Source organism: Lentinus tigrinus (assembly GCF_003813185.1).
Source record: "Lentinus tigrinus ALCF2SS1-7 unplaced genomic scaffold L226scaffold_31, whole genome shotgun sequence".
NCBI classification, from domain to species: Eukaryota; Fungi; Basidiomycota; class Agaricomycetes; order Polyporales; family Polyporaceae; genus Lentinus; species Lentinus tigrinus.
Window position 1 is genome coordinate 243,020 of NW_027137940.1, and position 25,992 is coordinate 269,011.

Below are 25,992 nucleotides of genomic sequence, written 5' to 3' on the forward strand. Positions count from 1 at the left end.
GGTTTAAAATTATATTAGCAGGTTGCTGGACTCTTGAGTCGGCGATGTAGATGAAGAGTGAGCACTTACACGTACATATGTAGCATCCCGAGTATCCTCTCCTGGGTTCTGCAGGTCCGCAGCTCGTATTGTATCACCTTCTGGAAGGATTCGGAGTTTTGCCCATTGTTCCACAGTCCTGGGAAGGGCAGCACGGACTTCGTTAGGTGTGGCAGTGAAGCGCAGTGTCAGACAGGATAGAATCTTGTCCATGAGTGTTCGATTGAGGGTCAGGGGGGACCGCTGAGGCATGAGTACGAATGTATCATCTAGTGTCAAGAATTTCCGCAAAGCGTCAGTACTGTACTGTAGGTGAGAGACATCAGATGTGGTCATACAGCCAGGAATTGACGTTGAGGTGTCTTTATGTGAAGGCTGTAGCGAGAGGGTGTCATATAAGCCGTAGATGACCTTGAGGTGCGTCAATCGTGCTCTATCAAGAACATAGCGATTGAGACTTGAGTAGGGGAAGCGTCGACTGCGGATGGCCGGCTGGAGGGCACCACAGTAGCGTTCCATTGGGAATGCCCATGCAGTCCATACGGGACCAGTCTCGAGGATGGAGTCGGCGATATGGAGTAGGGCATGGATGGTGAGAGGGCATGCAGAGAGGCGGCTAGGGTCATGCTGGTAGTAGATGCTGCGCCCGTAGGCATGGTTAGCACATGATGAATACTAGTATGCGACAACTCACTCCTCATATGTCTTTACCCAATGGATGAAACCTTGACGAAGTTCGTCAATCTCAGCCTCTGTGATCTCGAATTGTAAGCACACCATGATGAGGTGAACAAGCTCTATGAAATGATCGTAGTACTTGTCATGCAAGAAACGGCCACGAAGAAGAACAGGGGCGATATACTGGAACCAGAATGAGCGAGTGTCCGCTGTCCAAGATATCTTGTCGCTTGCAACGTTGGGTGGCCGTGGACCAAAGACGAATGGAATTGTACTCCCGGAGTCCGCGCTGGCCTTGCCGACCTCTTCCCAGATAGGGCCATGCATCTGGTACTCCTCCGAACCTTGATCGAGATCCTTGTAAGTCCCGGCCCATAGATGCATCAGGTTCTTCACGACATTCTCCCAGATCAGATGCATGAAGTCGTAGGGAAAGGAGTCAGGGAATGAGAGGGATGACAGGGCGCTGAGCACAGGAATACCCTTGATTCCATACTTCTTCGCAAGACGGTCAGACTCAGCACCGGAGGATGCATATTGGACCTCGTGAGCTTGGGCCATGAACTCATCATGAGAGCGACATGGAAGTGCACCTGGATCATAGATAGGCACAGCCTCGGGATCACCAAGAACGTCGGGGTGGTTCGAGCGGTCAAGAGGGACATAGTGTGTGGTTGCGCGTGCCTCAGGAATACGGACCGCTTGGATGCTGCACATACGGCACGGACATGAACCATTGTGCCCCTTCATGCGCATGACCATGGAAATCGCAGGGATGTCGCCGAAGACACGGATGAGGTAAGCATGGAGAGCAAAGAAGGAGTCGGAGAGGGCGTCATAAGCGTGGACACCGACAGAGAGCCGGAGCATCTCTTGAACGAGGGGCCACAGAAAGGAGTCGAAGTCAACAGGTTTCTTAGGCCCCGGGATGACTCCGAGTCCCAGAATGTTCTCGAGATGTGTGCGTATGTCGGGAGGGAGGTTGTAGTTGAATAGAATGAGGGGCCATGCTGTCTTTGTTCGACGCTTGAAAGGGGCGAAGCCATCTGTTGAGAGTCCAAGCGCAATATCACGCTCGTCCTCCAGGTACTTGTGGCCAAGATCCCTTCCATCAACAATGACGTTCTTGGTGAGGAGCGTCCGGTACGACCGGGAGTCCATCACGTCCGTAATGGTCCCCGGCCGATGGACATGTTCACGTGCGCGGTAGAGCATTGTACGAGCGGTCTTCTTGCTTGATAGGAACGCCTTCAGTCTCGGGGTAACAGGGAGGTAGACGAAGTGCTTCCGGGGTTTTCCCTGCGAGTTGTACCGAGCAGCATGGCAATAGGGGCACTCTGTCTTGGAGGCATGGGGTCCAGTGAACGCACAGCATGAGTCGATGCAGCAGTCAAAGAGCTGAGGCTCGAAACCCGACAGGCATCAGAAGTTCCCAAAATTGCTGTGCACGCTGAGGCAGCGCCCCCAGCGCTCCACAGCGCAGGCAGCGTTCCCGCAGGCCAGTAGCAATAAGCGCCAGAGCCTCCGAAACATACCTTCACGTCCACTACGTCGACAACATCTGTTCAGTAAGCACTCCAAGTGAAGATATCAATTTGAACGATCCATAGCTATGCTCATATCTACTCTAATGACATAGAACCTCAATACAACCACTCACATAATGCCAGGAATCCTGAAATCTGCGCGCATTTGGGCGACCCATAGCAAACAGCACACCACAGCTACGACTTAACGGGTTGGTATTTCAGTAGTAGAGATGCTATTAGGTGCGTATGCCAAATTTCAGGCCTTTAGCTTCAGCGGTTCACATTCGCCAACCTGTACAAGTTGGAGGTCTCGGCGTCAGCACCCCCAGCATGCTCAGCGCGCTCAGTGCATTCAGCAGTTTTGGAGACTTCTGATGGGGAAGCTACGCGTGACTGTATTTGCTTCCATGTTGATAGTTTCGCCTCCGGAAATGCAAACGCGAGCTTCTCAAATGTCTTGCCAGACATGTGTTCATCGACCTTGAGAGCGAAAGGCCGGAGCAGTCGGAGATCATCTTCGTTCAAGTCATCACCTTGGAGCTCGGTGAGCAGATGTAAGTATCAACAGGAACGAGACAGCGCACCTGATATCAATCCAGCCTGAATGAATGACTCCGCCAGCTCATCCCAAACAGAGATCGCAACATATTCGTCACCCCCTGCCTCCTCCTCTTCACGAAACAACCTATTCCATGCCTCCGCATCCTCTTGAGATTCATCTGTCCGATCCTCGCCGTCTTCGTTGTCCTCGTCCGGGGCATCCTCTACTGTTGTCTGTACATAGCGGGACTGACCAGCCCATGCAGTCTCTTGAATGTGGCTTGCGGCAAGCTCAGAAAATGCGAGATCTTCGTCGGGCAAGACGCTGGACCCTTCAGTACAGTCAGGTTCAACCAGTGGCGGTACTGGGCTCGCATCTCTATCGTTGGCCTCGTAGATGTAGTCTTCATCTATGGTTGGCAGAAGCCTTTCAGGAGGGGGACTCGGAGGGGATATATGATTGTCGTCTATGTGAACATTGACTTCGAAATAACTAGGATCTATGCATAGTCGAGCACCAGCATGAAGTCACCGGTACACATATCAATGACAAGTATGAATCACATACCATGTTGTCTATGCCCTGACGTCTGCCCCTGCAATTTCTCTTGCCCTTCTTCGAGTCCTTGGAGTCGGCGGAACCTCTTCACTGGTCGTGCATCTGCCAAGACAGACCAGTCGCCAATAACTTCATCGTCAGCTTGCTGCGAGGCTTGATATAGAACTGGCACAGCGCCGCTGAGATGTTTGGCAACTGTGTTCGGGTGAAGGTCACGGTGACAGCATGGGCAGGTTTCTTTGCTCCCAGCCGTTGACGGTCGGGCTCTTCTGGCAGCCATTGCAAGAGTTGTAGCGGATAGATTAGAGAGCTGCTACAGTACAAAGCTAGTGCGGAGATCTTGTGTGCGGAGAGACTAAAGACCGAGCACCTAATGGACTTGCGAGCTTGCTCGATGGCAAGTGATTCATAAGCGCTCCAGCGGCGGCGACCGATGGTGGCTGAAGATAAGACAGAAACACGCAACAACAAAGCACATACCTATAAAGCCGGAGGGCAGAAAGATAATTCCCCCATTTTCCTGCCTTTTCCTTGAGCCCCTCCCGACGTTGACCGTCCAGTCTCCAAGTTCTTCACCATTTTCTCTCCCTCTCGCTCGCTTCAATCTTTGTTTCTGCAAACAGTCAGCATACTGTCATTATTCTGATGCCACGTGTACGTACTCATGTTGATGTTCCTTGACGTCACACTGATCTTCCCCAATTGTGCGACCAGACCACTGTCACAAAGGCCCAGCTCGAGGAGCTTGTTGCTACCTTACGGGCGGCGGTGGAAGCTGCGCAGCATGGTAAGTATACATTATGCAATGATTCTGAGAGATCCCTCACCCAATGAGGCTACTAGCCCGGGACGTCGCTGCGGGTGAGCTGGAAACTACCCGGCAGGCGCTCACAACTGCGCAAGCGGAGGCAACCTCTGCGCAGGAAGCAGCTGCGGCTGCTCAGGCTGCTAGTACCGCCCTTCAACAGCAGCTCCAGAATGCCCCACCGCTCCAAGGCCAGCTCGCTGGCGGAGGGCCCGGGGGAGTCGCCATGGATCCTGCACCAGTGCAAGCCAACCTCCCGCAGATCGATCGGCCGGTTGGTACACGTTGGTCCATTCACGAGGCCATGCAGTTATCGCAAGCGGAGTACGCAGAGGTCCAAGTGAGTCATGATTACTCTCGCCCAGCAATGAATTATAGAGACTTACAAGTCACATACTCCAGCGTACGATCCGCAGTCTTGTCATTCGGGCGCAACTTGACTGGACAGAGGATTTCCGTCGTCAGGATGCAGATCGCCTTGGAACGTTGTTTCGTGCAGTACGTACCTGGGATCCTATATGACATCTCACTCTCATCGATGTCGGATCGGTGTTCACTGCCTGCAGGCTCGCGCAGCACATCCCATCTTGCGGCGCTACACCAACAACTGGGCTACAGCTGCAATAGCCCGTCAATACATGTCCAACAAGCGAAAGCATGCTTACAAACAAGGATATATCAAGAAGCGAGGTGCCTGCGCCGACAAGGAGAATCTTCCGGGCCCAAGTGGTCAGCGTCGGCGGGAGGACGAGGGCGACCGATCTGGAGGTGCGGGAGCTGTGGCTTGAGCTCAAGCGCCCGTCGCTCCCACGCTGCCCAGCGCCGCCTTCCGCTGCCCTCTTGTTCACGCACACATTCATTGTTCACGTACCTGTTGCGCATCTTCATGTACTCGTTCTATACCAGTGAATTTATGCCGTTTTCATTCAACCTCTCTCTGCGGGAATTTCACTGCCATATCTCAATCGATATGCGAGTACTTTGCCCCACTCACTTCACCCGGTTCTACCAGGATTACTACTCAACATCTCGTGGATTCCACGTAGGCTTCTTCACCCATTATGCGGCGATTTATCACTCATTCAATGCTAGCTACGAATCAGTGATGCCCAGCAAAATCTGGGTGACAATACGCCAATAATTCCCGGACAAAGTCGGTGAACCTCCCCCAGCGCCTCGTATCACAAACAGGTGAGTACCCTCTGTAATATCTGTGAATTATATCCAGAATCCCCCGGTGATGTTCCCGGTGAATTTCACGGAGCTGCAGTCGCTCAGTGAATGCATCGCATGTCGGTGTGCGAATGAATCGCTACGTGCCTTGACACTGGAGCTGGAGCCCCGCGCCGCATGCACGCTTCATAACGAGGCTCGGAGTCTATACTCGAGTACAATGACGCGCCCGGAATCCCTGCGGAACTGAAGCGGCAATTCAGCCTATCCCGGCACTGCACCTTACGATCCTACACAGGCCGACCAATGGTTACTGACTCTCCGCGTCTTCCGAACCCTCCAAGCTGTGCGCAGTGCGCATTGCGCGCGACGCCTCAACACGCTGTCAAGGGACAGATCGTTCGCCCAGGCGCGCTTCAGGAAGCCGGGGCGTACCTTCCTCCGCAGGGGTTCGCTGGGTATGATATACATACGGATATTCCCTCTCCGCGCATCCGCGCACAGACTCGTGTTTCATATTTTCGATCTCCAGGTTGTACAGTAACCTCGATCGATCGATCCGCTCTCTTCCATGTCATTGCCACGGACGAGCGGGACAACCTCGCTGGGCACCGGTGTCTTCGGCTGGATTGTCTACCGTCGTCGTACGACTTTAAACTTAGCGGACTCTACACAACGTTTTCCGCATGCCCCCGGACATCGTCAGGCCCAGGGCGGTTGAGGTCGAGGCTGGCTACAGATGTCTTCACGTCGGTAGAACTCCGGATATGTATCACATCCTGCAGGGGTTCGTTAGAGTTGGTAAGGATTAAAACGCTGAGGCAGGGACAACTCACGTCCGGCGCGAAAGATAACGAAGTCGTCCCGCTCGTCCCCAGATGAACTGGCTGCAGTGGGATAGAGTTGGCAACTTGCGTCTTATTGCTCGAAGACAAGGAGCTGCGGGCGTTTAGCCTGACATTGGATCGTCAGCGGAGCCATGGTGGGTGAGCGGATATCAATGCATACACGGCCATCAGAGTGTTTGCGTATACTGGCGAAGGCATCATCAGCGTCGAAGAGCATGCGGTGACTCGGACCACCAGAGAACGGAGACGCACACTTGCACGATACTATCACAATCCCGGCTGAGACGAGATTGTCTGGCTCCGCAACGCCCTAAATATGTTCTCAACGAGGTGCTTGCCAGGAACTTAATTTCGACTACTCACAAACACGAAGCATATGATGTTGGAGATGCTGACGATGGGATCAGTTGCAACGCACATTAGGGTTACTCGCCGACCAACGTACTCGGTAAGAAGACCTGCAGTCGTTGAGGCATCGCAGCTAAGCACATGACATAATGGCTAGAACCGAGCGCACCTGTATTGATGGTGTACAAGATGAGGGTATCAATGATACTGTCCATCCTGGCGATCACATGGTGGTGAGACGGGACGCGCAGCAACTTTAGTCAGGACTCATGTACTCATACTTGACGACGTACCTCTCGAACCCAGTGCGACTTTTATGAAGAGTGTATGTGAGCGCAGCGGTGATGATCGTATCAGCTAACGTAGCGAGACCGACGCCTGCCGAGCGTGTCCACTACACAGCTGAGCAGATATCTTAACGGACATGCGTGCGAGGGGCTTACAGATTCTTTCTGGGTGTGCAGTTCTGGAATCAGGAACCTGACGGAACAGATATCAGAAGAAAATTTATCCGAGACCGCTGGCTCTCGTACATCTGGATGCTTTCAGCTAACGATACAGTGTCAGAGCAAGGTAGAGTCCGTGGCAGGCGGAGAGAGGCTCACCTGTCGCGAGTGCTGGTACCATCCGGACGCCGTCGTCATTGGTTCAAACCAGTACGAAGAATTGACCTACCAAATTCACCGAGCAAGAGGAATGCCTGAAATGACCCAGGTAGGTGACTATTTCTAAGTACAAGGGATTCTGGGGGTCCATACCACCAAGAATACGAGCGGTCGAAAACCGCGGCCAACTATATTAAATCAGTAACATACAGGACTGCTTCGAGAAACCACTCACTGAGATAGATCTGGCAGAGGAAGAAGCTGTGGTGGTTAATCATCATTAACGAGCCTTGCATCGCAGAGATAACACCTGTCCAACATGCCTTTGAGCGACGGGTACGACCAAACCCTGCAACAAGAAATGCAGAGAGTCAGTACACATACGATACGCACCCACATAACCACGGAGACGTACCGTAATTATGCCTATTAGCTGTCGACCGGCAGCTCAATATAGCCACTCCGAGTCAGAAGAGGCAGATGAATAAACTGACACTCAGCGACCATACACCATGTGTGAGTGCCTGCGGCTCGAAGTACTTGGTCACTAAGTGAAAGTAGCTGTACAACATCGAAGCCTTAGTTGAATATGACATCGAGTTATTGTTTTCCGAGCTCACCAGCCGTGCACGCAGGCAATGGAGTGGAAAGTCTCCAACACCCTAGACCAGTGTGAACTGTTTAGGGTGAGCGAATGATAAGTCATGGGCAGCGCTCACCAGACGACTGTAACCTGTCCATGTCTCCGTCAGCGAACGATGCATAGCCAAGGTATTCGCGAAGACGTACCAAGGCCTTCAGCAGCCAACCGTCCTTGGCATGATAGTACGTACGGTAGTAGCGACAGCACTGGCTCGTAGTCCAGCCGTATTGCCTACAACACCGAGTGTGAGTGGAGGCACGTTAACCCTGCTCGAGTTACACGTACATAAGCCCGATGAACGTCCCGACGAGCAGTGCGCCGAACGTGTTGTCGAGGGATGGAAGTGGCGGTTCACCAAGAATCGGATTAATAGGCACCGGAGTCGGACTTGCTGTCGTCGACATCGCCTGATAGGGGATCATTGTAGCTGAGTGCCGAAATGCTGTCCGGGCATGTTGGAGAGCTTATATTACACTCAAGGGATATGGTAAGAGAAGATTGCACAGCTACATACAAGCGCAGAGAAGTGACGAAAGATCCATGAGTGTGTAATGGTCCGAAAGATGGTCCGATGAATCTGTTACCTTGGTGTTTCGGGTGATCGAACAATCTCTTGAACAGATAGAACGTGTTCGAAGTCTCACCCACTTCCATAGTCCGTGCCACTGTACAACTGGATCGTCCCAGGAAGCCGTTGAGGATAATGAAGCCAGTCACCGCGCCCGAATCGATAATAATCTGGTCGATTGGGGGTGAGAGCCTTCCGCGACTTCGCTGAACGGTGAAGGTCACTCAGGGAAACAAGGTGTCAAGGGCGCTCGAAGGAACGCGGCCCAATCTTTTGCAGATGCGCCTGTACCGGAGTCATCAGCATCGACGACCACAATTTGTTGGGCGGCACCAAGTTAAAGCAGAGCAGAATGGACATACCGCTGGTCAACCTAGTATGGTGGGCAACGCATGAGCATGAGTTGGAGGGTGGTATGGAAACCATACCGGCAACCGTCCCTCTGCCTCGTCTAGACAGTCTCTTGGTGAGACAAGTAAGGCTCCAACATAGAATAGATGATGGGTTACTCACTCATGCTTGTCACAGGAACTGCCAGAAAGCAGAATACCAATTCTAGGGTCTCTGTAAGACTACGCACCCGTCCATCACTTTGTGGCTGGGAACACTGGATTCGGACCGTTTTGCACGAAATCACATAACCGCACGGGCAGTACGGCACAGATACATGCCATCTGCCGCCTAAAATAGAGAGAGGCATTTCACTAACCAGGTTACAAGGTACATAAACGGAACACTCACCTAGAGGATGCCTCGAACACAGTAGAAGCATTGTGTGTGAACTTGGAAGGGAAGGCGAGGGACAACAAAAGGAGATAAAGGGACGATGGATTAGAAGCTACGTAACATGAGGACTCTAGCCATACCACTACCGATACAGCATATACCATCAGTATACATTGCGTCCGCGAGACGAGCCAAAATCGTAAATGCATTCGGAGACGTGAGACGTGGGACATCATGTGCATCGTTAGGGACGCGAAACCAAAGTGAGTGTACATACATAACTAGCACAGCATGCACGACAAACGAAAAAGTAGAATCAGGACAACGCCTACGCGCCGTCACGGCCACGGAGCCGCGAAGGCCGCCAGACACCCTTCTTCTCGACAGTCTGGAACCCATCGTTGTCCTTAGCAGCGGGCTCCTCCCTCGCAGGAGGCTGGACAACGGGAGAGGCAGGCCGGGCCGGGGTAGCGTCACCAGAAACGGCAGCCTGTTGCTTTGCCGCCATACGCTCGCGCCATCCGCCGCCACCACCACCAAGCGCACCAGGCCTGTACTTGCCTGCAGCGGGGGCAGGGCTCTCCGACCGCGGCGGCGTAGCAACACCAGGACGGGGCGAAGGCGGGGGACCAGTGCGACGCCAGGCATCGGACTCCTGTACACGAGAAGTAGGGCGGGCCTGAGGAGTCTGTGCTTGCGCCGCCTTGCGCTCTGCTTGCCGGCGAAGAGCCTCCTCTTCGCGTTGCTGCTGCCGACGAGCCGCCTCCAATGCTTGCTGACGTTCTTCCTCTCTCTGTTTGCGAACAGCGGCCAGACGCTCCTCCTCCTCGCGCTTCTTCTGCTCGGCGGCGGTGCGGGCAGCCTCTTCCTCCTCCTCTTGGCGCTGAAGCTCCGCGAGACGCTCTGCAACGACCGGTGAGTGCGAAATACCACAAGCATTGCAATCAACTGACCTGCTTCGAGCCGAGCCTCCTCTTCCTCCTGCTCGCGGCGAATACGTTCCTCCTCCTCCAGGCGGAGGCGCTCTTCCTCGCGAGCCTTGAGGACGGCCGCACGGCGTTTCGCCTTCTCCTCCTCCATCTTCTTCTGCGCGAGCTCCTTCTTCTTAGCGAACTCCTCGCCTCTCCGGGAGGTGACAGCCTCTTTGATCTGGTTGTAGTCGCTCAGCATGCGGGTAAGGCGCTTCTTCGTCTCGATATCGTTGATATGAGCTTGGCGGTGCGCCTCAATGCGTGCCTTTTGCGCTTGCTCGAAGACGGCACGGTCGTTTGCCTGCTGCTGCTCGTAGTCCTTGGCGAGTAGAGGGCGCTCCTCCTTACGGTAGGCGCGCTCGATGTGATCGAGACGCTTGGCAAGGATGCGCATGCGCTCGTTGAGCTCCTTCTTCTCCTTCTCGAGCTGCTCGACTTGGAGACGCATGAGATTGTCGGTGCTGAGGCTCTCCATGTCCTGCAACAATGATCAGTACTGGATATATGCGGCAGACGCGGAAGATACTTACGCTGATGTCGACCTTGAGCGTACCCTTCTCCTTCAAGCTCTGCGCCAGCTTCTTCGCCTCTTCGACACGGATGATCTCGATCTCGCGGCGTGCGCGCTCGAGTTCCTTATTGCGGAGCTCCTGGGCGGCCTTGCGAGCCTCTTCCTCCTGCTGTCTGCGGGTAATCTCGGCACGGCGGCTAGCCTCCTCCTTCTCTTTCCGAACGGAGAGCTCAGAGAGAAGTTCCCGCCGGCGAGCAACGAGAGCACGCCGGATCTGGAGAGCCTTCCGCTCAGCCTGCGCAGCAGCAACGAGGGCAGCAAACTTGGCTTGCTGCTCTTCCTCAGAGGGTTGCGCTGGAGGGTAGAGGGTAGTGAGGGAATTGTGGAGGGTGAGCGCAATGCTACTGAGACGAGTGCGAACAAACTCGGAGGTGGAAGGTTGGATAGCGCCGACGTTGGCCATGGACGTCGACGAGCTGGGATCCTCGACGGCGGCGAAGGGGCTGTCGGCGAAGGTGATGCTGCCTGCCGCATGATCCACGCGAACGTTAAGCTCGCCACGACGAGCGCAACCCATCACATAAGCCTCGATCTGCTCGTCATCGTAAGATCCAGTACCCTCGACGGCGACGTCGCGTAAGGGTGCAACCAGCTCCAGGAGGTTGCTGATCTTGATCGTGGTGTATACTTGAGACAGCTGGGAGAGAATACGGGAAAGGAGAGCATGTTGGAGGAGAGGAACGTAGGAGGCATACAAGGCGTCCGAACCAAGGGTCTTCAGCAGCGGCGAAACAGACGAGCAGAGGGTCAACGGATCGAAGGTGACCTCAAGGACATTGTACAGCGACTTCACAGTCGCGGGCGAGAGCTTCAGCACATTACGCGACAGCTATACGCGGATCAGACATCGTGTGGGACACGTTCGAAGGCATGACGCACCGCTTCCCGTAGGAGGCCAGAGCGCGTCGGTGTCCTGGTCAGACCCAAGAGCGCGCTGAGGCGAGCGTTCTTGCCCTTGGTCTCCTCAGCGCCTTGTTCGCTCTGGATGCCGACCGGAACTGCGAGCGCGCTGACAAGGACCTGACCGGCCAACCTGCTCATCTCCTCGTCTGACTTGCCGCCTATGGCCATGACAATGGCATAGTAACGGCCCCACGCAGCCGCATGATAAAGGGCATTGCCGCTCATGAGGAAGATCTTCGTCAGCTTCTCGTAGTAGTTGGCCATCATAGCTGGGCGAGGAGCCTTCTTTGCCAGCGTGAGGAGATTGTGGACATCTTCGACGGACCGGAAAGCCTCCTGCCAGAGCTCGAGCTCTACGGAGGTGTTAAGCTGCGCGAAGCGAGTGTCGAGGTGGTGCTGCAGGGTATCCGGGTCGGACAAGTTGATCGAATGCGGCTGGTGCGCATACTTGGCGACATTCGAAAGATGAAGACGGAGGGTCTCGCAGAGACGACGGAACTCGACCTTGCGCTGGTGCTTCAAGCAGAACTTGAACGCTTGTTGCGCGATTTGCTAACCAAACAGTTACGTTACGTCATGGAAGAAGCAGGCGGACGAGCAAGAACGAACCTGGTAGATAGTCTCCAGCCGGGCATTGTTTTTGAGGGTCTCGAGAGCAGTGCGGTAGCTCTCCCAGAGAAACTTGAGCCACGGCGTGACCAGGGCCCTGTCGGTCCTGTCCTTGTTCTGGTCCCCGCTGACCGCGCCGAGCAGGATGCTCTCTGGCGTCTCGCTCGCCTCCAGATCGTCGACGTCCACCGCAACAGCCTTGTCCGCCTTCTCCTGGGCCTCCTGCACCTTTGCATCGGCGAGTTGAATGAAACGGTTCACGACCACCTCGATGGACGCCACGCTTGAGTTCTGAGCGATATTCTTGTATTGCATGAGACCCTCCTTGGCAGTCCGGCCTTTCCGCAATTCGACACAGAGTTCAATGAAGCGAAGCATGATAGGTTCCAGAGACGCAAGAGGGGTAGACCGAAAGCGTTTCGAGGAAAACATCTCAGTGAGTGATTGGAGAGCAGCATGAGTCTGACCGACAGAGATAAGGCCCTCAGCCTGTTTGAGGACCGTCTCCGGCTTAGTGAATGGCGCCATGATGGGCGGTTTTTGTCAATGTCCGAGACGTCGAGGACGAAGGGGGAGACGATGAGGTCGATGTCGAGTGCGATGCCCAAGCAAAAAGTTATTCAGACTCCGTCCCAGGCGACGCACAGCAGTGCCTAAACAAGGTTTGATGTGTTCGATCTCCGAAAATGCACTGGCTAGGCGCCGTCCCAGCGCCGTTACTAAGCATTAAGTATCCTTCTTATGCTTGATAAGTACTCATTACCCACAAACTCCGTAAGTAGTAGTCTTTATTCAGTCATACTCAAGTTCGCTCAGTCCCCTCCGCGCTTCCATGGGATGAAGGAAACATATACAAAGCCGCATGATGACACTAACTGGTACAGTACTCCGGTATAACAGATATGTCAAGATCTTCTCAATCCGAATCAATTAGCGGGAGCTCCGACCAGTCGATAAGAGGCAAGAAGGGTATGTATGTGATACGACGAACACGTCTGAGAAAAGAGAGCAACCGGAACGAGGAAGCGCGGACGGGAGGAGTGGAAGGAGAATTCAATAAAAACACCAAATGCTGAACTAGATCGAGAAGAAAGGCTGCTCGCTGTTCTGTTGCTGCTGCTGCTGCTGCGCGAAGGGGTTGTGGTTACTGTGCGGTGCACCCGTCGGTTGATTGACAAGTCTCCCCGCTTGCTGGCCGTACCTGTACATATGCAGAAGTTAGAGCGGTCAGACTATCAACATAGACAGGACTCACCGGAGGTTGCCCCAGTTACCAAAGGTATCGATGCCGTCTTCGCGGTTCGCCAACAGGTTGGCGAGATGTGAGTGCTGATCGTCCACACGCGTCTTGACCGGAGGTACCGATTGCGCTCGCACAGCTTCAGGAGGCGCTGAGTGCGAGACTGGAGGTGGGGACGTCGACGACGGGCCCTGTCCATACGTGCCTTGCAAGTTGAACGAAACAGGGCTCGTTGTCTGCCCGGGGGAGGACAGCTGCGTGGGAAGGGAAGGCGTCGACATAGCAAGCGAGGGAGCGAACGGATTGTTCGAGCTGTCGCAACGTCAGAGGGGTAGCTGCGCACACTTCGACAAGGGACGCTCACCCAAACCCAGTAGCCTGAGGAACGAGCGGTTGCTGTTGGGGCATCAGGAACTGTTGCTGCTGCTGCTGCTGTTGAAGCTGGAGGAGTTGCTGTTGGCGCATCCACTCCTCTTGCTGCTGTTGCTGCTGAAGCTGCTGAGCCTGGAGTTGTTGCATCTGCCACTCCTGTTGCTGACGCATATATTCCGCCTGCATGCGCTTGAGACAATGAATGAAGGGACGAATATCCTGCAACGAACCTGCATGGCCTCCTGTTGGGCCTGCTGCTGATAAGGGTTGAAAGATGTAAACTGCTGAGGAACAGCAGTGAACTGGGGCTGCATGAACTGGGATTGTCCTTGCGATGTGTCGATAAGTGGGAATGGGTTCGTGCTTGCCGATTGTCTGTATGCATACGCGTTAGGATACGGCGGGATACCAAACGGAAGCACTCACGCTTGCTGGGCATCGTCGAACAACGAAGACTGGTTTGCATCCTGGACTGCCTGAGCCCGCTTCGCCTCCTCCTCCTCACTCAATCGGATGGCCTGCTGGAGGTCCCGCTCCTCTGCCGTCAATCTCTGCCTCGCCTGCTCCTCCGCGGCTGTCTTCTTGCTCTCCTCGAGAGCCTTGCGCAAGTCATCGTCTTCCCGGTTCCCGCCGTTCCGCCGCCTGCCACCTCCGGGAACGCTCTGAGAGCGTCTCCGATCACTCTCGTTCTCCTCGCCGTCTTCCTGCCGTCCGCGAACCATACGATCTCGCATATTGGCACGGTCCCGACGCTCGTGGCGCAGGCGCGACTCGTCCTGGAGGAGATTGGTGATGTCCTTGGCCTTCTGGCGGACGTTCGCGCCCTGGTCCTTGCCCTCCTCGTCAATGAACTGGAACTCTTTGAGCGTCTTGATGATATAGATATTGTCCCGGAAATAGACGACAACGTTCTCCGAGCCGGCGTGGAGGAGGTAATCAAGCACGGTGAGGGACTGTGGGACGCGATGAGGCCACGGACAACACACGCCACAATATACTAACCTTGAATACGTGTCGCCAGTTCTTCCCCTTGTCGTTCAGCCGCTTGTCAAGCATCTCCATGATCTCCACAAAGTGGTCCCTGGGCGGGATGTTGGGAGACTTGGTGTGAACAAAGTGACAGCACTCACTGGTTGTAGCTGAGCTGCGCGAGCTCGTTCATCTGCGTGCCCGATGGTCCCCACGGGTCGTTCGAGGTTGCCTCGCGCACCTTGGCCTGGACGTCCGAGTAGCCTTTAGTGTAGTTTTTGGCGGCGCGGACGATGCCCTTCCCGAGGTGCTGCATGCTGGACATCACGGTCTTCACTCAATAGCTGAGCAAACTACAAGCAGTAAATAACAAGCCAGCACAATCGCGTTCCAAGGCGAAAGGTCGTCGGTGATGTAGTGGTCAGAGTCGAAGAGCGGACTGTGGTCGTGGACGTCAGGAACGGCGAGCTGCGCAACGAGCGCTCGTGTACAGCGGCGCGGCGCCCCATGGACCCGGTTCGGTTCAAAGTTCACAGAGTCAACAGTACATGCATCACAGACATTACATAGTAGGGTACATGCAGCAGCAAAAAGGGTACAAAGGTCGAACAGTCAATGTATGTGGTACAGGTCAGGCTGTCATTGACGAACGACGAATCGAAGCAGGGCAGTCTTGGTCTATACATATGGATGAATCCCTCCCCTCGGCTACCAATCGCACACCTCGGGACACAACAAGCAGGATTGTGTTCAATGGCTCCGTGCCTTCGAGGCCGGGTTGACGACGGAGAGTGGGATGGATGCTTCTTCCTCATCGCGATGTTCGTCTAACAGACCCTCTTCGACCGATGGATCGTCTGAGGACTGGGGACGCGCCTTTGGGTCATCTTCGACTTTCTTGGTGAGCTATGAACATGGGGTTAAGATATTCTGTCTCATTTGCAAGAATTGGATAAGATCGCCGTACCGCAACATATAACGCAGAGCCAATGATGATGCAGGTGCCCACAACGGAGAGCGGAGAGGGAACCGTGTGTAAGAAGACACGTTCGAAGATAGTCGCGAAGACGATCTATGTAGTGGTCACGAATTACTGTCCATCCTAGTCTGTCAGAGGGATCATAACGCGCTTACCTGCCCATACACGGCAATTGAGCCGCGTCCAGCTGTCTCGCGTTGTAGGCCCATAGTCAACAGCACCTACGTTTCAGAGGAGCGTTCAGTGATGAATATCCATGTTCATACGTTGCGAACGAGATAGAATACGTACTTGCCCAGTGAATCCTGCGAGCCCAATGAACAAGAGTGTCAAGAGCCACTCCCAACGCGTTGGAACGACGACGGGGGTTCTCATGACAATCATACTGTGCAGAGAGAATGGGTAACCCGTCTACGGGATGCTGCGGGGTCACTTACGCGATCGTGGTTACAATAACACATAGCACGGAGTATGCGACTAAGTTGTGTAACGGATGGGCTCGCTTCCCAATGTGACGGATGGTGGTGTCTGTGTGACAGATTGGTATGAATGCCGCACAGAGAGGATGAAGTCATGAAACCTACATGCGCCTGCAGCACCCACCGCTCCAAGTAGCGCAATGCTATCGCTTCGATGAGCTCTTGCAGGCCATATCATCCGTGATCACTCACCCTACTGCGGTTACACGCTGAGCAGAGGTTACTGATCCGTCCGCTGCTACTTCGGCGACCATTCGAGGCATCACGTTATCGACACCTTGCGCGATAGAGTCATCGTGGAGACCACTGCCAAAGAGGAAGGCCGGACGAGCTATGAGGACGACCCCCAACAAACTCGTAACTATCATTGTTGTCCATTAGAAGGTCGCGCGAGAGAGGTCAAGACATCATCTACCTCCAGCTGCAGCTTCTCGCCATGAGAAGGCTTCACGTAAGAAGACTGCACCGGCAATAGCCGTGAATATGGGCGAAAGGAACTGCAGGACTGTCGCATCCGACAAGGATAGGTACTGCAACGAATAGTACAGGCCATAGATGCCGAGGAACCTATGAATGATGTCAATTTGTGTGCCGTCCGTAAATGACACCACAAAGTACACTGTATCGTATTAATTCGACACATGCTAGAGATGTGCTGAACAAAAGGTCGAATACGACCCCCATGTTTGTCCAAGGCACGCAAGTCATGCTCGACCTTTGTTCAACATATGCTCAGCGTGTATCCACTGGATACATAAGCTCACATTGTGAATGATGACTCACCCGAAAACACCACGCTGAATCAAAAAGTACCGCACGTCTTTCGGTCCCAATATAGGATCCGGCACGCTCATGAAATACCTGCAAGTGGATTGGCATCCCGCCGAGATATTGAAGTCATATACTCACATGTATGTCACGCAGCATATCCAAGTGATTGCCTAGATAATGATACGTCAGATGCGGAGCGGGTGGTCGCACTTGGTTGACGAAGGTTATACATACCATGCGCACAAGTATCAGCTACGGGGTCATTGAGTTACAGCCATGTCGCTCGAAATCTCCTCGTGGCCGTGTGCTGCTCACCTCCATCGCGGGTACCGGTGGGTCTAGACTATTCAACGTCTTCACGCCGACGTTCATGAGCGAAAAGAATAGTTGCGACGACGCGACCAGAAGTAGTCCGACGTTGTTCTCAACGACTTCACCGATACTGCCGACCCATCTTGCAACTTGACTTGCAACTTGACGCCAACCTTTCGCGAATCCTGACAACCCTGCGTTGGTTGACGTGGTACTGGTCGGCGCAGGGATGAACGAAACCTGGGGGGATAATGGTATATCCGCGTCGAATATCGTACGGTCTGGTGTGCTCGCGATGAATGGTGTCCTGCTAGTACTCGGCATTTTTTTCCCTCGCTCTTCGCGGCTGCAACACAACTTTGACCAAAGGTATCCTTCTGGTTGGCGATGAATGGTCTGAGTGACCTGACTAGCCAAGCGCAGACATAGATGATGAACGAAGAATGGGAAGATGCGCTCGCCTTGCGCGCAGCAGAGGTCGTCGCATCGGCAATCAAGTATTTGATTCGGAGATGGTAGGTGATCATCAATGGCTTATCAGCATTACCTACACAATTAGACCCCGAGTAGTGTTACATCAAATTTGTTTAGGCGGCGACCAAACTACTCCGGGAACAGCTTAGGAACAGCGCTGAACTTGGTAACAACGCCCATCCCATCCGTCGCCGCCGTCATGCACAGCGAGCTCGTTTCAATACTACCCTTCTGATCTGCATGGACGCTAGCCAACCTTCTCAGCTGCATCGCTCCTCTTCCTCCGCTGTAGATTTAACTGGGACGCCGGCTGGGCTCGTCAACTCTCGTCCGACCACACCTCTGTCTTCCGACAGTCTTGCTCGTCGCCGAACTAGCTGGGGAGGCACCAACGTCATCCAGGATCCTCTGCGTTTCAACCTGACGACGTCAAGTCCACAACCTACAGCGGGCCCGTCGCGTCATGCGGCGTGGTCGTCCGAAGACCCCTTCTACTCTCCGACGGAGGATGAGGTTCCATTTCACGACTACTCGTATCGCACTGGCGGAATGCGCTACCAAGATACTGGCGCAATCTATTCTGCGTCTCAACCCGGCCAGTCCTCAGCCTCTCTTATCTCATCTCAGTTCCGGGAGTCCGGCGATACTACCGACAGTACACGAGATGACGACGAGGCAGCTCTCACGGCGAACATGTCTCGCCAGGGTGCTGGAAGCGGATGGGGGTCTTCAGATGGTGTAGACCCAGAACGGTCAGGTGTGTCACCGCGCACGCGGAGGAGGACAGTCCGGTACAGCACGTCGCCGCTAAAGAAGACCGGAACAACACTCAAGACCGTGTCCCGCAACCTGCGACGCGCGTCATTACGCGTCGTTAACTTCGGAGGGCTAGGACTGGACGAGCACGTGCGGTTGGAAGACGTGGACGAGAGGGAGGGCAAGAGGGAGGACGAGGATGAGATGCCCGACGAGGACGAGGTTCTGCCCGACTTATCGAAAACGCTGCCCATACGAGGACGCACGCTTGGCTGCCTGGGACCTCGCAGCAGGATACGACTTACCATGTACAAGTTCCTCGTATACCCGTGAGTACTGCCTCCGCAGTCTACCGCCGTCACTTCATTTCTTGCTCCTATAGATGGACGGAACCGGTCATCCTCTTGCTGATCATCATCAACGCCGTCGTCCTCACAATACAAGCCTCTCGTCCTCACGCCCTCCCGGAAGATTGGCCAGACGACTCGCGACCGCCTCCTGTCGCTGGCTACTTCCATGCATGGGAAGACTACGCGCTCTTCGCATTATTCTGCTTATTCACGTGCGTACAGATCAATGCCTATGTTCGCACATACTCATCTTTGTAAAGTCTGGAAGCATTTGCTCGCATATGCGTATCGGGATTTCTGCTGGACCCGGAAGTCCCCGTCTCCACGCTCTTTCAGTCACCATTCTCATCATACCCGGATATCACCCGGCCGCCCAACACGGCTGCAGAAGCTAGTTTCAACCTCGCACGCACACCATCCACTCATTCACAAGCCGGACTCCACCGCGGCTCAACCATCACACAACGCCTGCGCAATCTCCGAAGCAACCTCGCTCGCCCTTTCCTACTGTCGCACAATGTCAACACTCCCTTGCCTTCTGCTTCCGACACAAATGGCAAAGGTACACCTTCTCGCACTCGGTCTGACACTGTTCAGTCAAAGTCACACATGATGGAGAAGGCGGTTGCTGGCGCGCAGAACGTCCATTCTCATATGCGAAACCCTTCGGAGCCTACATTCCTCTCGAAGGCTCTTCGCTCTGACAATCCAAGTGATACCCTTGCCTTACCATTCCGACTCAGCGTGGAGGACTCCAGGGGTCAAACTCAGCGCAACCTTCCCTACCTTCGACACAGCTGGACTCGAATTGACTTTGTTGCTATCGTGAGCTTCTGGATCGCTTTCGCTTTGGCGTCCGCTGGCGTGGAACGCAATGAGTACCACATCGGTCTGTTTCGTGCCATCAGCGTCCTTCGAACGGCTCGGTTACTTGCCATCACATCTGGTACTACTGTACGTTGCATGTGGATCTTCTCCTACAGCAGAACCTTACCCTCTTTTCAGACTATCATGAGATCGCTGAAGACCGCACGACCACTCCTCGCCAGTGTTGCATATTTCGTGCTATTTGCTATGATCTTATTCTCGTAAGTGCGCTGCATACAGAAGCTTCACGATTACTGAGGTTCCATCTAGTATAATCGGTATACAATCGTTCAAGGGCTCGTTCCGTCGAACGTGTCACTTGTCGGCCATACTTGGGGAGGATGAAATCCCGCTTGACCAGAATTGCGGAGGATACATCGACCCTACCACACTGCAACCAGTTGGCTATCTCGATCCCAGCGGTGTGAATGCTGCGGTGAAGGGATACATATGTCCGTTAGGGCAAGTCTGCAAGGTGAGCATTCAACTGTAAACCATCTGCCCTGGTTCTCACCCTCGCGACCTACAGGAAAACAGCGAGAACCCTGAGGCCAATCTGGAGAGTTTTGATGTCATCTATTACGCTGCCTTGCAGGTCGTCATAGTGTCTTCTGCGAACGGCGTGAGTATATACGCGTCTAGCCCTGCTATATGTCAATCGCTGAACTTCGTTGCAGTGGTCTGGCCTGATGTACCAAATGATGGACGCGGAGTTCTTCGTGTCCTGTTTCTTCTACATCGTTTGCATCATCGTGCTCAACTTCTGGCTCATTAACTTGTTCGTCGCCGTCATCACGAACACGTTTTCAGCCATTCGGTCGGATACGAAGAAGAGTGCCTTCGGAGCTGCTCCGTACGTTCGTCCCAGTTTTGCCTTATGAAACCTGTCTTTGACAAACGATGACTTCTAGTCTGGCCCCGGTTGTGGAAGAGGACGAAGAGGGTTGGTCCGTGGTAGATGGCCGCCGGGTTGCCGCTCGCAATCGCATCGCCGACATATACGAGAATATCCGATGGTGCTGGGTGGCATTTGCACTTGCTTCCGTCATCCTGCAAGCGACACGCACTGTCGATATCTCCGCGATGCACGACGAGATCTTGGATAAGGGCGAGCTTGCGTTAACGATCCTCTTCGATGTGGAGATCGTCATCCGAGTGCTCGCGTACCTACCGGACTGGAGGAAGTTTTTCTTCCGAGGACAGAACGTGTTGGACCTATTTCTTGCTATTGGCTCGAGTATCATCCAAGTTCCGGCTATCCATCAGTCGAATGTGTACCCCTGGCTGACCATCCTCCAACTGATGCGGTTCTACCGTGTCATCCTTGAGATACCCAGGATGAAACCCTTGCTGGTGAGTGTTTCCTTATGAACTGTGATTGAAAGTATTTGTTACTGATTATAACCAACAACATTTAGCTCGCCGTCTTCGGCAATATGTACGGTCTGGCAAACATGTCTCTGTTCCTGATCGAGATCAACCTGCTGGCGGCGTTATTCGCAGTTCAGTTGGTGAGCGGGGACATCAAAGCCGGAAGCCTCATTGACTTCGGAACCCTGTACAACACCTTCCTCGCCATCTACCAAGTCTTCTCCTCCGAGAACTGGACGGACGTGCTCTACACTGCGGCTGTACCCGAGGTGCCTCTTCGACAGTCGGCTGTGGTGGTTTTGTTCGTTGCAGGATGGATGTTCTTTGCGAACTGTAAGTGGCAATTATCGCTGATGACATGGGGTGCTGATATATGGATCCGACTCGCAGACATCGTGCTTCAGATGTTCATTGCCGTCATCAACGAAAACTTCGACGTAGCGGAGGAGTCAAAGAGGAGTAGGCAGGCGTCTCACTACTGGGCCTCTCACCGTCCACAACAAGTTCGCGCGGCGTGGGTACGCAAGTTGAACCCGTACCGATGGTTCAAGGCTCAGCCGAAGGCGATCGAAGTCGAGCTTCCGTCCAATTTAGTCTTGCCAATGCAGAAGGCGCTTGTTCAGGACTACAGTCTTCCGAAGAGGGATAAATCCTTTGTTGTTTGTCCCTTGTACTCGTTCTCCATGTTTCTTGAAGCTGATGTTGTTTGTTTCTAAAGGACGCATCCACACGAGGCAGTAATGGTTCTCGGCAGTATACCGCGAAGTCAACCTTGAGACGCTTGCAACGTCTCTTCGCGGGAGATATAGCGGCAGGGGACGTACCGCTCACTACTCTCCGGAGTACCCGCCGCGATTCTGCTGCACCTGCTGACCCTATCGACGAGGAGACCGAAAGGCATCTGTGAGTGGACATGGTTCGCCGGCATTCATTTCATCTGATTATCGTACAGTGAGGTCCTAGCGGCTTTGAACAACGAAGCGGTGGATGTTGAGGAACTCAATGATGCACTTTACGAACGACGTGCCCAGAAGGCCGACTTCATCCGCGACCATCCTACGTATGACAAGACGTTCTGGATCTTCTCGCAGAAGAATTGGCTCAGAAGGATGTGCCAAAAGCTCGTGGCGCCTGCGGGAGGTGACCGTATCTTCGGTACTTCTCATTCATCCATCGCGCATCCGATCTTCCAGCTCTTGCTTCTCCTTACCGTTATCGGAGGCATTATCGTGGAAAGTATCGCGACTCCGCTTTACCGTCGCGACTTCTATGCGCAGCACGGGGCCGTCCGCGGTACTTGGTTCGATATCGCCGAGGGCTCCTTCGCGCTCGTGTTGCTGTTGGAGTTCATCATCAAGGTCATCGCGGATGGATTCCTGTTCACCCCGAACGCCTACATTCGGAGCATCTGGAATGTCCTCGACTTCTTCATTCTCGTCGGCATTATGGTCAACGCCACGACTGGCCTCATCTTCATTGGCGGTCTAAGCCGAATCACCCGGTCTCTGAAGGCTCTTCGCGCACTCCGCCTCATCACGCTTATTGAGAAGATGCGCTCCACCTTTGAATCGTTGATCATCTCCGGCATAGCTCGTATCCTCGATGCTGCCCTGCTTGCCATCTTATACATGATCCCGTACGCCGTGTGGGGTTTAAACATCTTCGCCGGCGTCACGAACGAGTGCAACGACGACTCCGTAGCCGGGAAGAACGACTGTATTGGCGAATACTCGACGAACAACCTCATCGACGGCTCGTTCAACTACCTGGTTCCTCGAGTATGGGACAACCCCGCCCCGTCTACGCAGTTCTCCTTCGACAGTTTTCGGCAGTCTCTTCTCATCCTATTCGAGATTGTCTCTCTCGAGGGCTGGATAGACGTCCTCGGAGTAGCGACGAGCGTGACGGGCGAAGATCAGCAGCCCCAGACGAACGCGTCTGTGGGCAACTCGATCTTCTTCCTCATCTACAACTTGATGGGAGGTGTTGTTATCTTCACCCTGTTCGTCAGGTAAGCCATTGTGTTCTCATGATGACACCAGGATGCACTCTAATTCTGGCCTAGTATCATCATTGGCAACTTCACGGCGAGGACTGGATCAGCTCTCCTCACTCAACCTCAGCGAGAGTGGATCGATCTCCAGAAGCTGATCAAGCGGCAGCGGCCCTCAAAACGTCCCAAGCAAAGACCAACGTGGCGGGTTAGGCAATGGTGCTACGATCGCGCTGTTCACAAGCATGGCTGGTGGTCTCGGATGATGACTGTGCTCTACACCCTGCATGTTATCGCTCTAATGTTTGTGTGTTTTTCCGTCCTCGTTTCCCAACGTACTCACGGCGTGTATGCAGGACCCAGACGTTCACGCCGCAGGACTACCTCGATGAATTCCGCAGTAAGTTCTCTTACCCAAAGATGTTCTTTAGTTCGATACTCAACAGCGGTATAGACGATTTCTTCATCTTCGTGACGGTCATGTACTGCATCGACATCATCGTCAGGTTCTTCGGTCTCGGTTGGTCAAGCTACAGCGCCAACGGCTGGAACATCTTCGACATCGTGGTCGCTGCGGGCAGTCTTCTCACCACGCTGATAGTACGGTTCAATGCGGGCGGTTTCGTCGTCCAACAACTGCAGAAATTGTTCCTCACGAGTATCGCTCTGAAGCTCGTCCAGCGAGTGAACAGTCTCAACAAGCTCTTCAAGACAGCAGTGTACGTCTGCTTTGTTGGTGACGCCTTGCACTCGCTCACATGTAAACCTTGTTTAGTGGAAGTTTGCCCGTCATTCTGAGCCTGCTCGGTCTCTGGGTCATCCTGTTCCTGTTCTTCGCGATCCTCTACGTTGAGGTGTTCAGCATGACGAAGTGGAACACGGGAGAGAACCGAAACCAGAACTACTCCAGTATGGCGAACGCTCTGGTCATGCTGGCATTCATGACAACTGGGTGAGTCTTACCGTCTTGTCAGCATTGCCGCTTGGCTCATTGTCCTACAGAGAAGGATGGAACGAGTATATGCACGACTTGTGAGTACTCTTTGTCCACTGTAGAATGGGGTTTGTCTCATGTCATCATCAGTGCTCTGGACTACCCTCGCTGTACGATCACGGCATTCGGGGAGACCGACTGTGGCAGTGTGTACTGGTCGTTTGTGCTCTTTATTGCATGGAACCTGCTGAGCATGGTGAGTCGACTCATCGCGAGGCTTCCGTGCTTCCGTTTTCCTGACCTCTTGTTACAGTACATCTTCGCCAACTTGTTCACTGGTGTTGTTGTCGAGAGCTTTTACTACGTCTTCCAAATGTCTGGTGGCGCCAAGTCGATCACTCGAGAGGAGATGCGAGCGTTCAAGAAGGTCTGGGCGGAGTTCGCGAACCCCAAGACGGGATATCTGGAACGACAGAACTTTGTTCGCTTCTTTGGGGTAACTACAGGTCGCAATCATCCTGCCGCTCGCCTGCTGATATGTTTCGCTAGAAACTGAGCGGCATCTTCGAAGTCAAGATCTATCCTTCGGAGTTCAGCATTCCTCGCATTATGGCTGCCTCAAAGCTTCCTGTCAAGCGGGACTCGTGGTCTGAAAAGATCGTCGAGGGACATGACTTCAATAAGACCGAAGCCATCTTGAGTAACCTAGACCGGGCTGCCATCAAGCGGAGGAAGAACTTGTACAACCGCCTATACCATGAAGCGCGGATATCCCACGAGCCTGGCAAAGGCATTTCGTTTACGAACATGCTGCTGCTCCTCGCGCATCACAAGCTCATCGTGGATAAGGAGGCCCTTGTGTACGTGCGCTACTCCTCATGTCACGAGGATGACTTATTGACCCCCTTCGCAGATTGAAAGACCTTGTCGTCAGGACGGAGACCAACAAGCTAGTCACAGACCTTGTCGACTTCGACCGCGTACAGTCGCTCTTGCTCATGATTTTGTACCGCCGGCGGTACCTCGCCGAGCGAGAGAGGGCGCAGATGGCGGAGATGGGCCAGTCGGGTGGTAAGTATCTCCAAACTTTCCCTCATGTGCGTCCCCTCATGCATCCGCGACAGATATCCCTGCGATCATCGTGGACGACTTCCCTGCTACGCCGCCCATGACAACGCGCGATATTACTTCGCCTTATCAGACACCTGTGCACCCGTCTGTGGATCGTGACAGACCTGTACTCATGCCTGGTGCTCTCCAGTCTCCAGACGTCTCCTTCGCTGTCGAAACGCCATCTCGACCGCTACAGCGCCGCCAGAGGACGAGCGATGTGAGCATGTTGTCCATCGACATGAGCAGCAGGTGAGTTAGCGCGCTCCTCGCCTTTGCACCAGGATGTTAACCACTTACGCGACTAGGTTGGACGGTTCGATGTATAGAGATTCTCGGGCGGGTGATGACGACGAAATACTGTCATCCATGCAGAATTCAATGTGGCAAGGTGGGTTCTCGTTTTTTTTCTCGTGATTTCGCGAATGCATGTTAAGACTCTTCATAGACATGATGCTGGAAGCCGCAGAGGAGGATAAGGATTAGGACTTTTGTATGTAACCACTGTCGCTCATTCACTGCACATATCGTACTTCCCAGGGACTACAAAGGGTACTGTAGAGTTATTGCATTAGTAGTGTAGACCACCTTCGCATCTAACTTATTCGATGCTCATCACTTTTCCTTTCTGACTATTCACAGCGCCGACGATCTGATGCACGTATGGTAAACTCCACCATGTCAGTGGATCACCGCCTTCTACAGGCATCATGAGCATGTCCTTTGAGGTGTATACCATCTCCAAGAAGCGTTGGAAACACGCGCCAGAATCGTGCGATATCGTATGTATTATATGGGCGTCTATGCGCATTCCGGGGAGCCGCCGACCTCTACCACGCAGCCAATTCGCCCTTTCGGACGAGAAACGTGGATGGAGCCGTCGAAGAGGCACATGATGGT

General features: G+C 53.8%; 8 protein-coding genes across 8 annotated transcripts in view; 2 read left to right on the plus strand and 6 right to left on the minus strand.

Annotated features, from left to right (window-relative positions):
- L226DRAFT_547468 (uncharacterized protein) overlaps window positions 1-1,137 on the minus strand; it is a gene marked incomplete at both ends in the record, with an annotated part of 1,530 nt that extends 393 nt beyond the window's left edge. The window contains 3 exons of the mRNA XM_067682499.1: window positions 70-308; window positions 378-679; window positions 734-1,137. Of these exons, the coding sequence (XP_067531767.1) occupies window positions 70-308; window positions 378-679; window positions 734-1,137 (945 nt within the window). The remainder of the gene's footprint in view (window positions 1-69; window positions 309-377; window positions 680-733) is intronic.
- A 591-nt stretch (window positions 1,138-1,728) lies between these two features.
- Window positions 1,729-2,771, minus strand: L226DRAFT_439758 (uncharacterized protein; the record flags this gene model as incomplete). The annotated part of the gene is made up of 2 exons (XM_067674807.1): window positions 1,729-2,121; window positions 2,616-2,771. Coding segments are annotated over 2 exons (549 nt in total), but the record flags the coding sequence as incomplete, so codon positions are not given.
- A 1,219-nt stretch (window positions 2,772-3,990) lies between these two features.
- On the plus strand, window positions 3,991-5,082 carry L226DRAFT_615705 (uncharacterized protein; the record flags this gene model as incomplete). Its single annotated transcript, XM_067686815.1, has 5 exons — window positions 3,991-3,999; window positions 4,060-4,132; window positions 4,189-4,490; window positions 4,553-4,648; window positions 4,717-5,082. The coding sequence occupies 5 exons, from the start codon at window positions 3,991-3,993 to the stop codon at window positions 4,936-4,938; spliced, it is 702 nt and encodes a 233-aa protein (XP_067531769.1). The 3' UTR covers window positions 4,939-5,082.
- Window positions 5,083-5,929: 847 nt separating this feature from the next.
- L226DRAFT_210883 (uncharacterized protein) lies at window positions 5,930-8,578 on the minus strand. Its single transcript, XM_067672916.1, has 22 exons — window positions 8,352-8,578; window positions 8,053-8,273; window positions 7,914-7,998; window positions 7,844-7,857; window positions 7,745-7,786; window positions 7,619-7,685; window positions 7,540-7,557; window positions 7,448-7,473; window positions 7,360-7,385; window positions 7,278-7,312; window positions 7,195-7,219; window positions 7,125-7,136; window positions 7,053-7,068; window positions 6,963-6,999; window positions 6,813-6,913; window positions 6,689-6,735; window positions 6,617-6,629; window positions 6,535-6,562; window positions 6,424-6,481; window positions 6,332-6,356; window positions 6,160-6,277; window positions 5,930-6,102 (listed from the first exon to the last, which is right to left on the minus strand). Exons 2-22 carry the CDS (start codon window positions 8,187-8,189, stop codon window positions 5,992-5,994), a joined length of 1,041 nt encoding a protein of 346 aa, XP_067531770.1. The 5' UTR covers window positions 8,190-8,273; window positions 8,352-8,578; the 3' UTR covers window positions 5,930-5,991.
- An 811-nt stretch (window positions 8,579-9,389) lies between these two features.
- Window positions 9,390-12,643, minus strand: L226DRAFT_574195 (uncharacterized protein; the record flags this gene model as incomplete). Its single annotated transcript, XM_067684996.1, has 5 exons — window positions 9,390-9,964; window positions 10,015-10,510; window positions 10,563-11,432; window positions 11,483-12,058; window positions 12,116-12,643. The coding sequence occupies 5 exons, from the start codon at window positions 12,641-12,643 to the stop codon at window positions 9,390-9,392; spliced, it is 3,045 nt and encodes a 1,014-aa protein (XP_067531771.1).
- Window positions 12,644-13,366: 723 nt separating this feature from the next.
- L226DRAFT_469028 (ENTH-domain-containing protein) lies at window positions 13,367-15,021 on the minus strand (the record flags this gene model as incomplete). The annotated part of the gene is made up of 6 exons (XM_067676179.1): window positions 13,367-13,667; window positions 13,720-13,907; window positions 13,958-14,102; window positions 14,154-14,680; window positions 14,730-14,808; window positions 14,858-15,021. The coding sequence occupies 6 exons, from the start codon at window positions 15,019-15,021 to the stop codon at window positions 13,367-13,369; spliced, it is 1,404 nt and encodes a 467-aa protein (XP_067531772.1).
- Window positions 15,022-15,227: 206 nt separating this feature from the next.
- On the minus strand, window positions 15,228-17,561 carry L226DRAFT_513609 (uncharacterized protein; the record flags this gene model as incomplete). The annotated part of the gene is made up of 12 exons (XM_067678375.1): window positions 15,228-15,602; window positions 15,664-15,768; window positions 15,831-15,896; window positions 15,967-16,060; window positions 16,113-16,203; window positions 16,260-16,297; window positions 16,347-16,515; window positions 16,570-16,721; window positions 16,938-17,015; window positions 17,064-17,095; window positions 17,160-17,177; window positions 17,241-17,561. The coding sequence occupies 12 exons, from the start codon at window positions 17,559-17,561 to the stop codon at window positions 15,447-15,449; spliced, it is 1,320 nt and encodes a 439-aa protein (XP_067531773.1). The 3' UTR covers window positions 15,228-15,446.
- Window positions 17,562-18,260: 699 nt separating this feature from the next.
- Window positions 18,261-25,578, plus strand: L226DRAFT_468999 (uncharacterized protein; the record flags this gene model as incomplete). The annotated part of the gene is made up of 24 exons (XM_067676176.1): window positions 18,261-18,796; window positions 18,850-19,029; window positions 19,078-19,771; window positions 19,823-19,905; window positions 19,955-20,159; window positions 20,214-20,306; window positions 20,362-20,537; window positions 20,596-21,037; window positions 21,103-21,388; window positions 21,446-21,714; window positions 21,774-21,958; window positions 22,008-23,066; window positions 23,121-23,351; window positions 23,405-23,448; window positions 23,503-23,767; window positions 23,824-24,000; window positions 24,051-24,080; window positions 24,133-24,238; window positions 24,296-24,478; window positions 24,532-24,842; window positions 24,896-25,050; window positions 25,107-25,344; window positions 25,401-25,483; window positions 25,541-25,578. The coding sequence occupies 24 exons, from the start codon at window positions 18,261-18,263 to the stop codon at window positions 25,576-25,578; spliced, it is 6,069 nt and encodes a 2,022-aa protein (XP_067531774.1).
- Window positions 25,579-25,992: the final 414 nt, after the last annotated feature.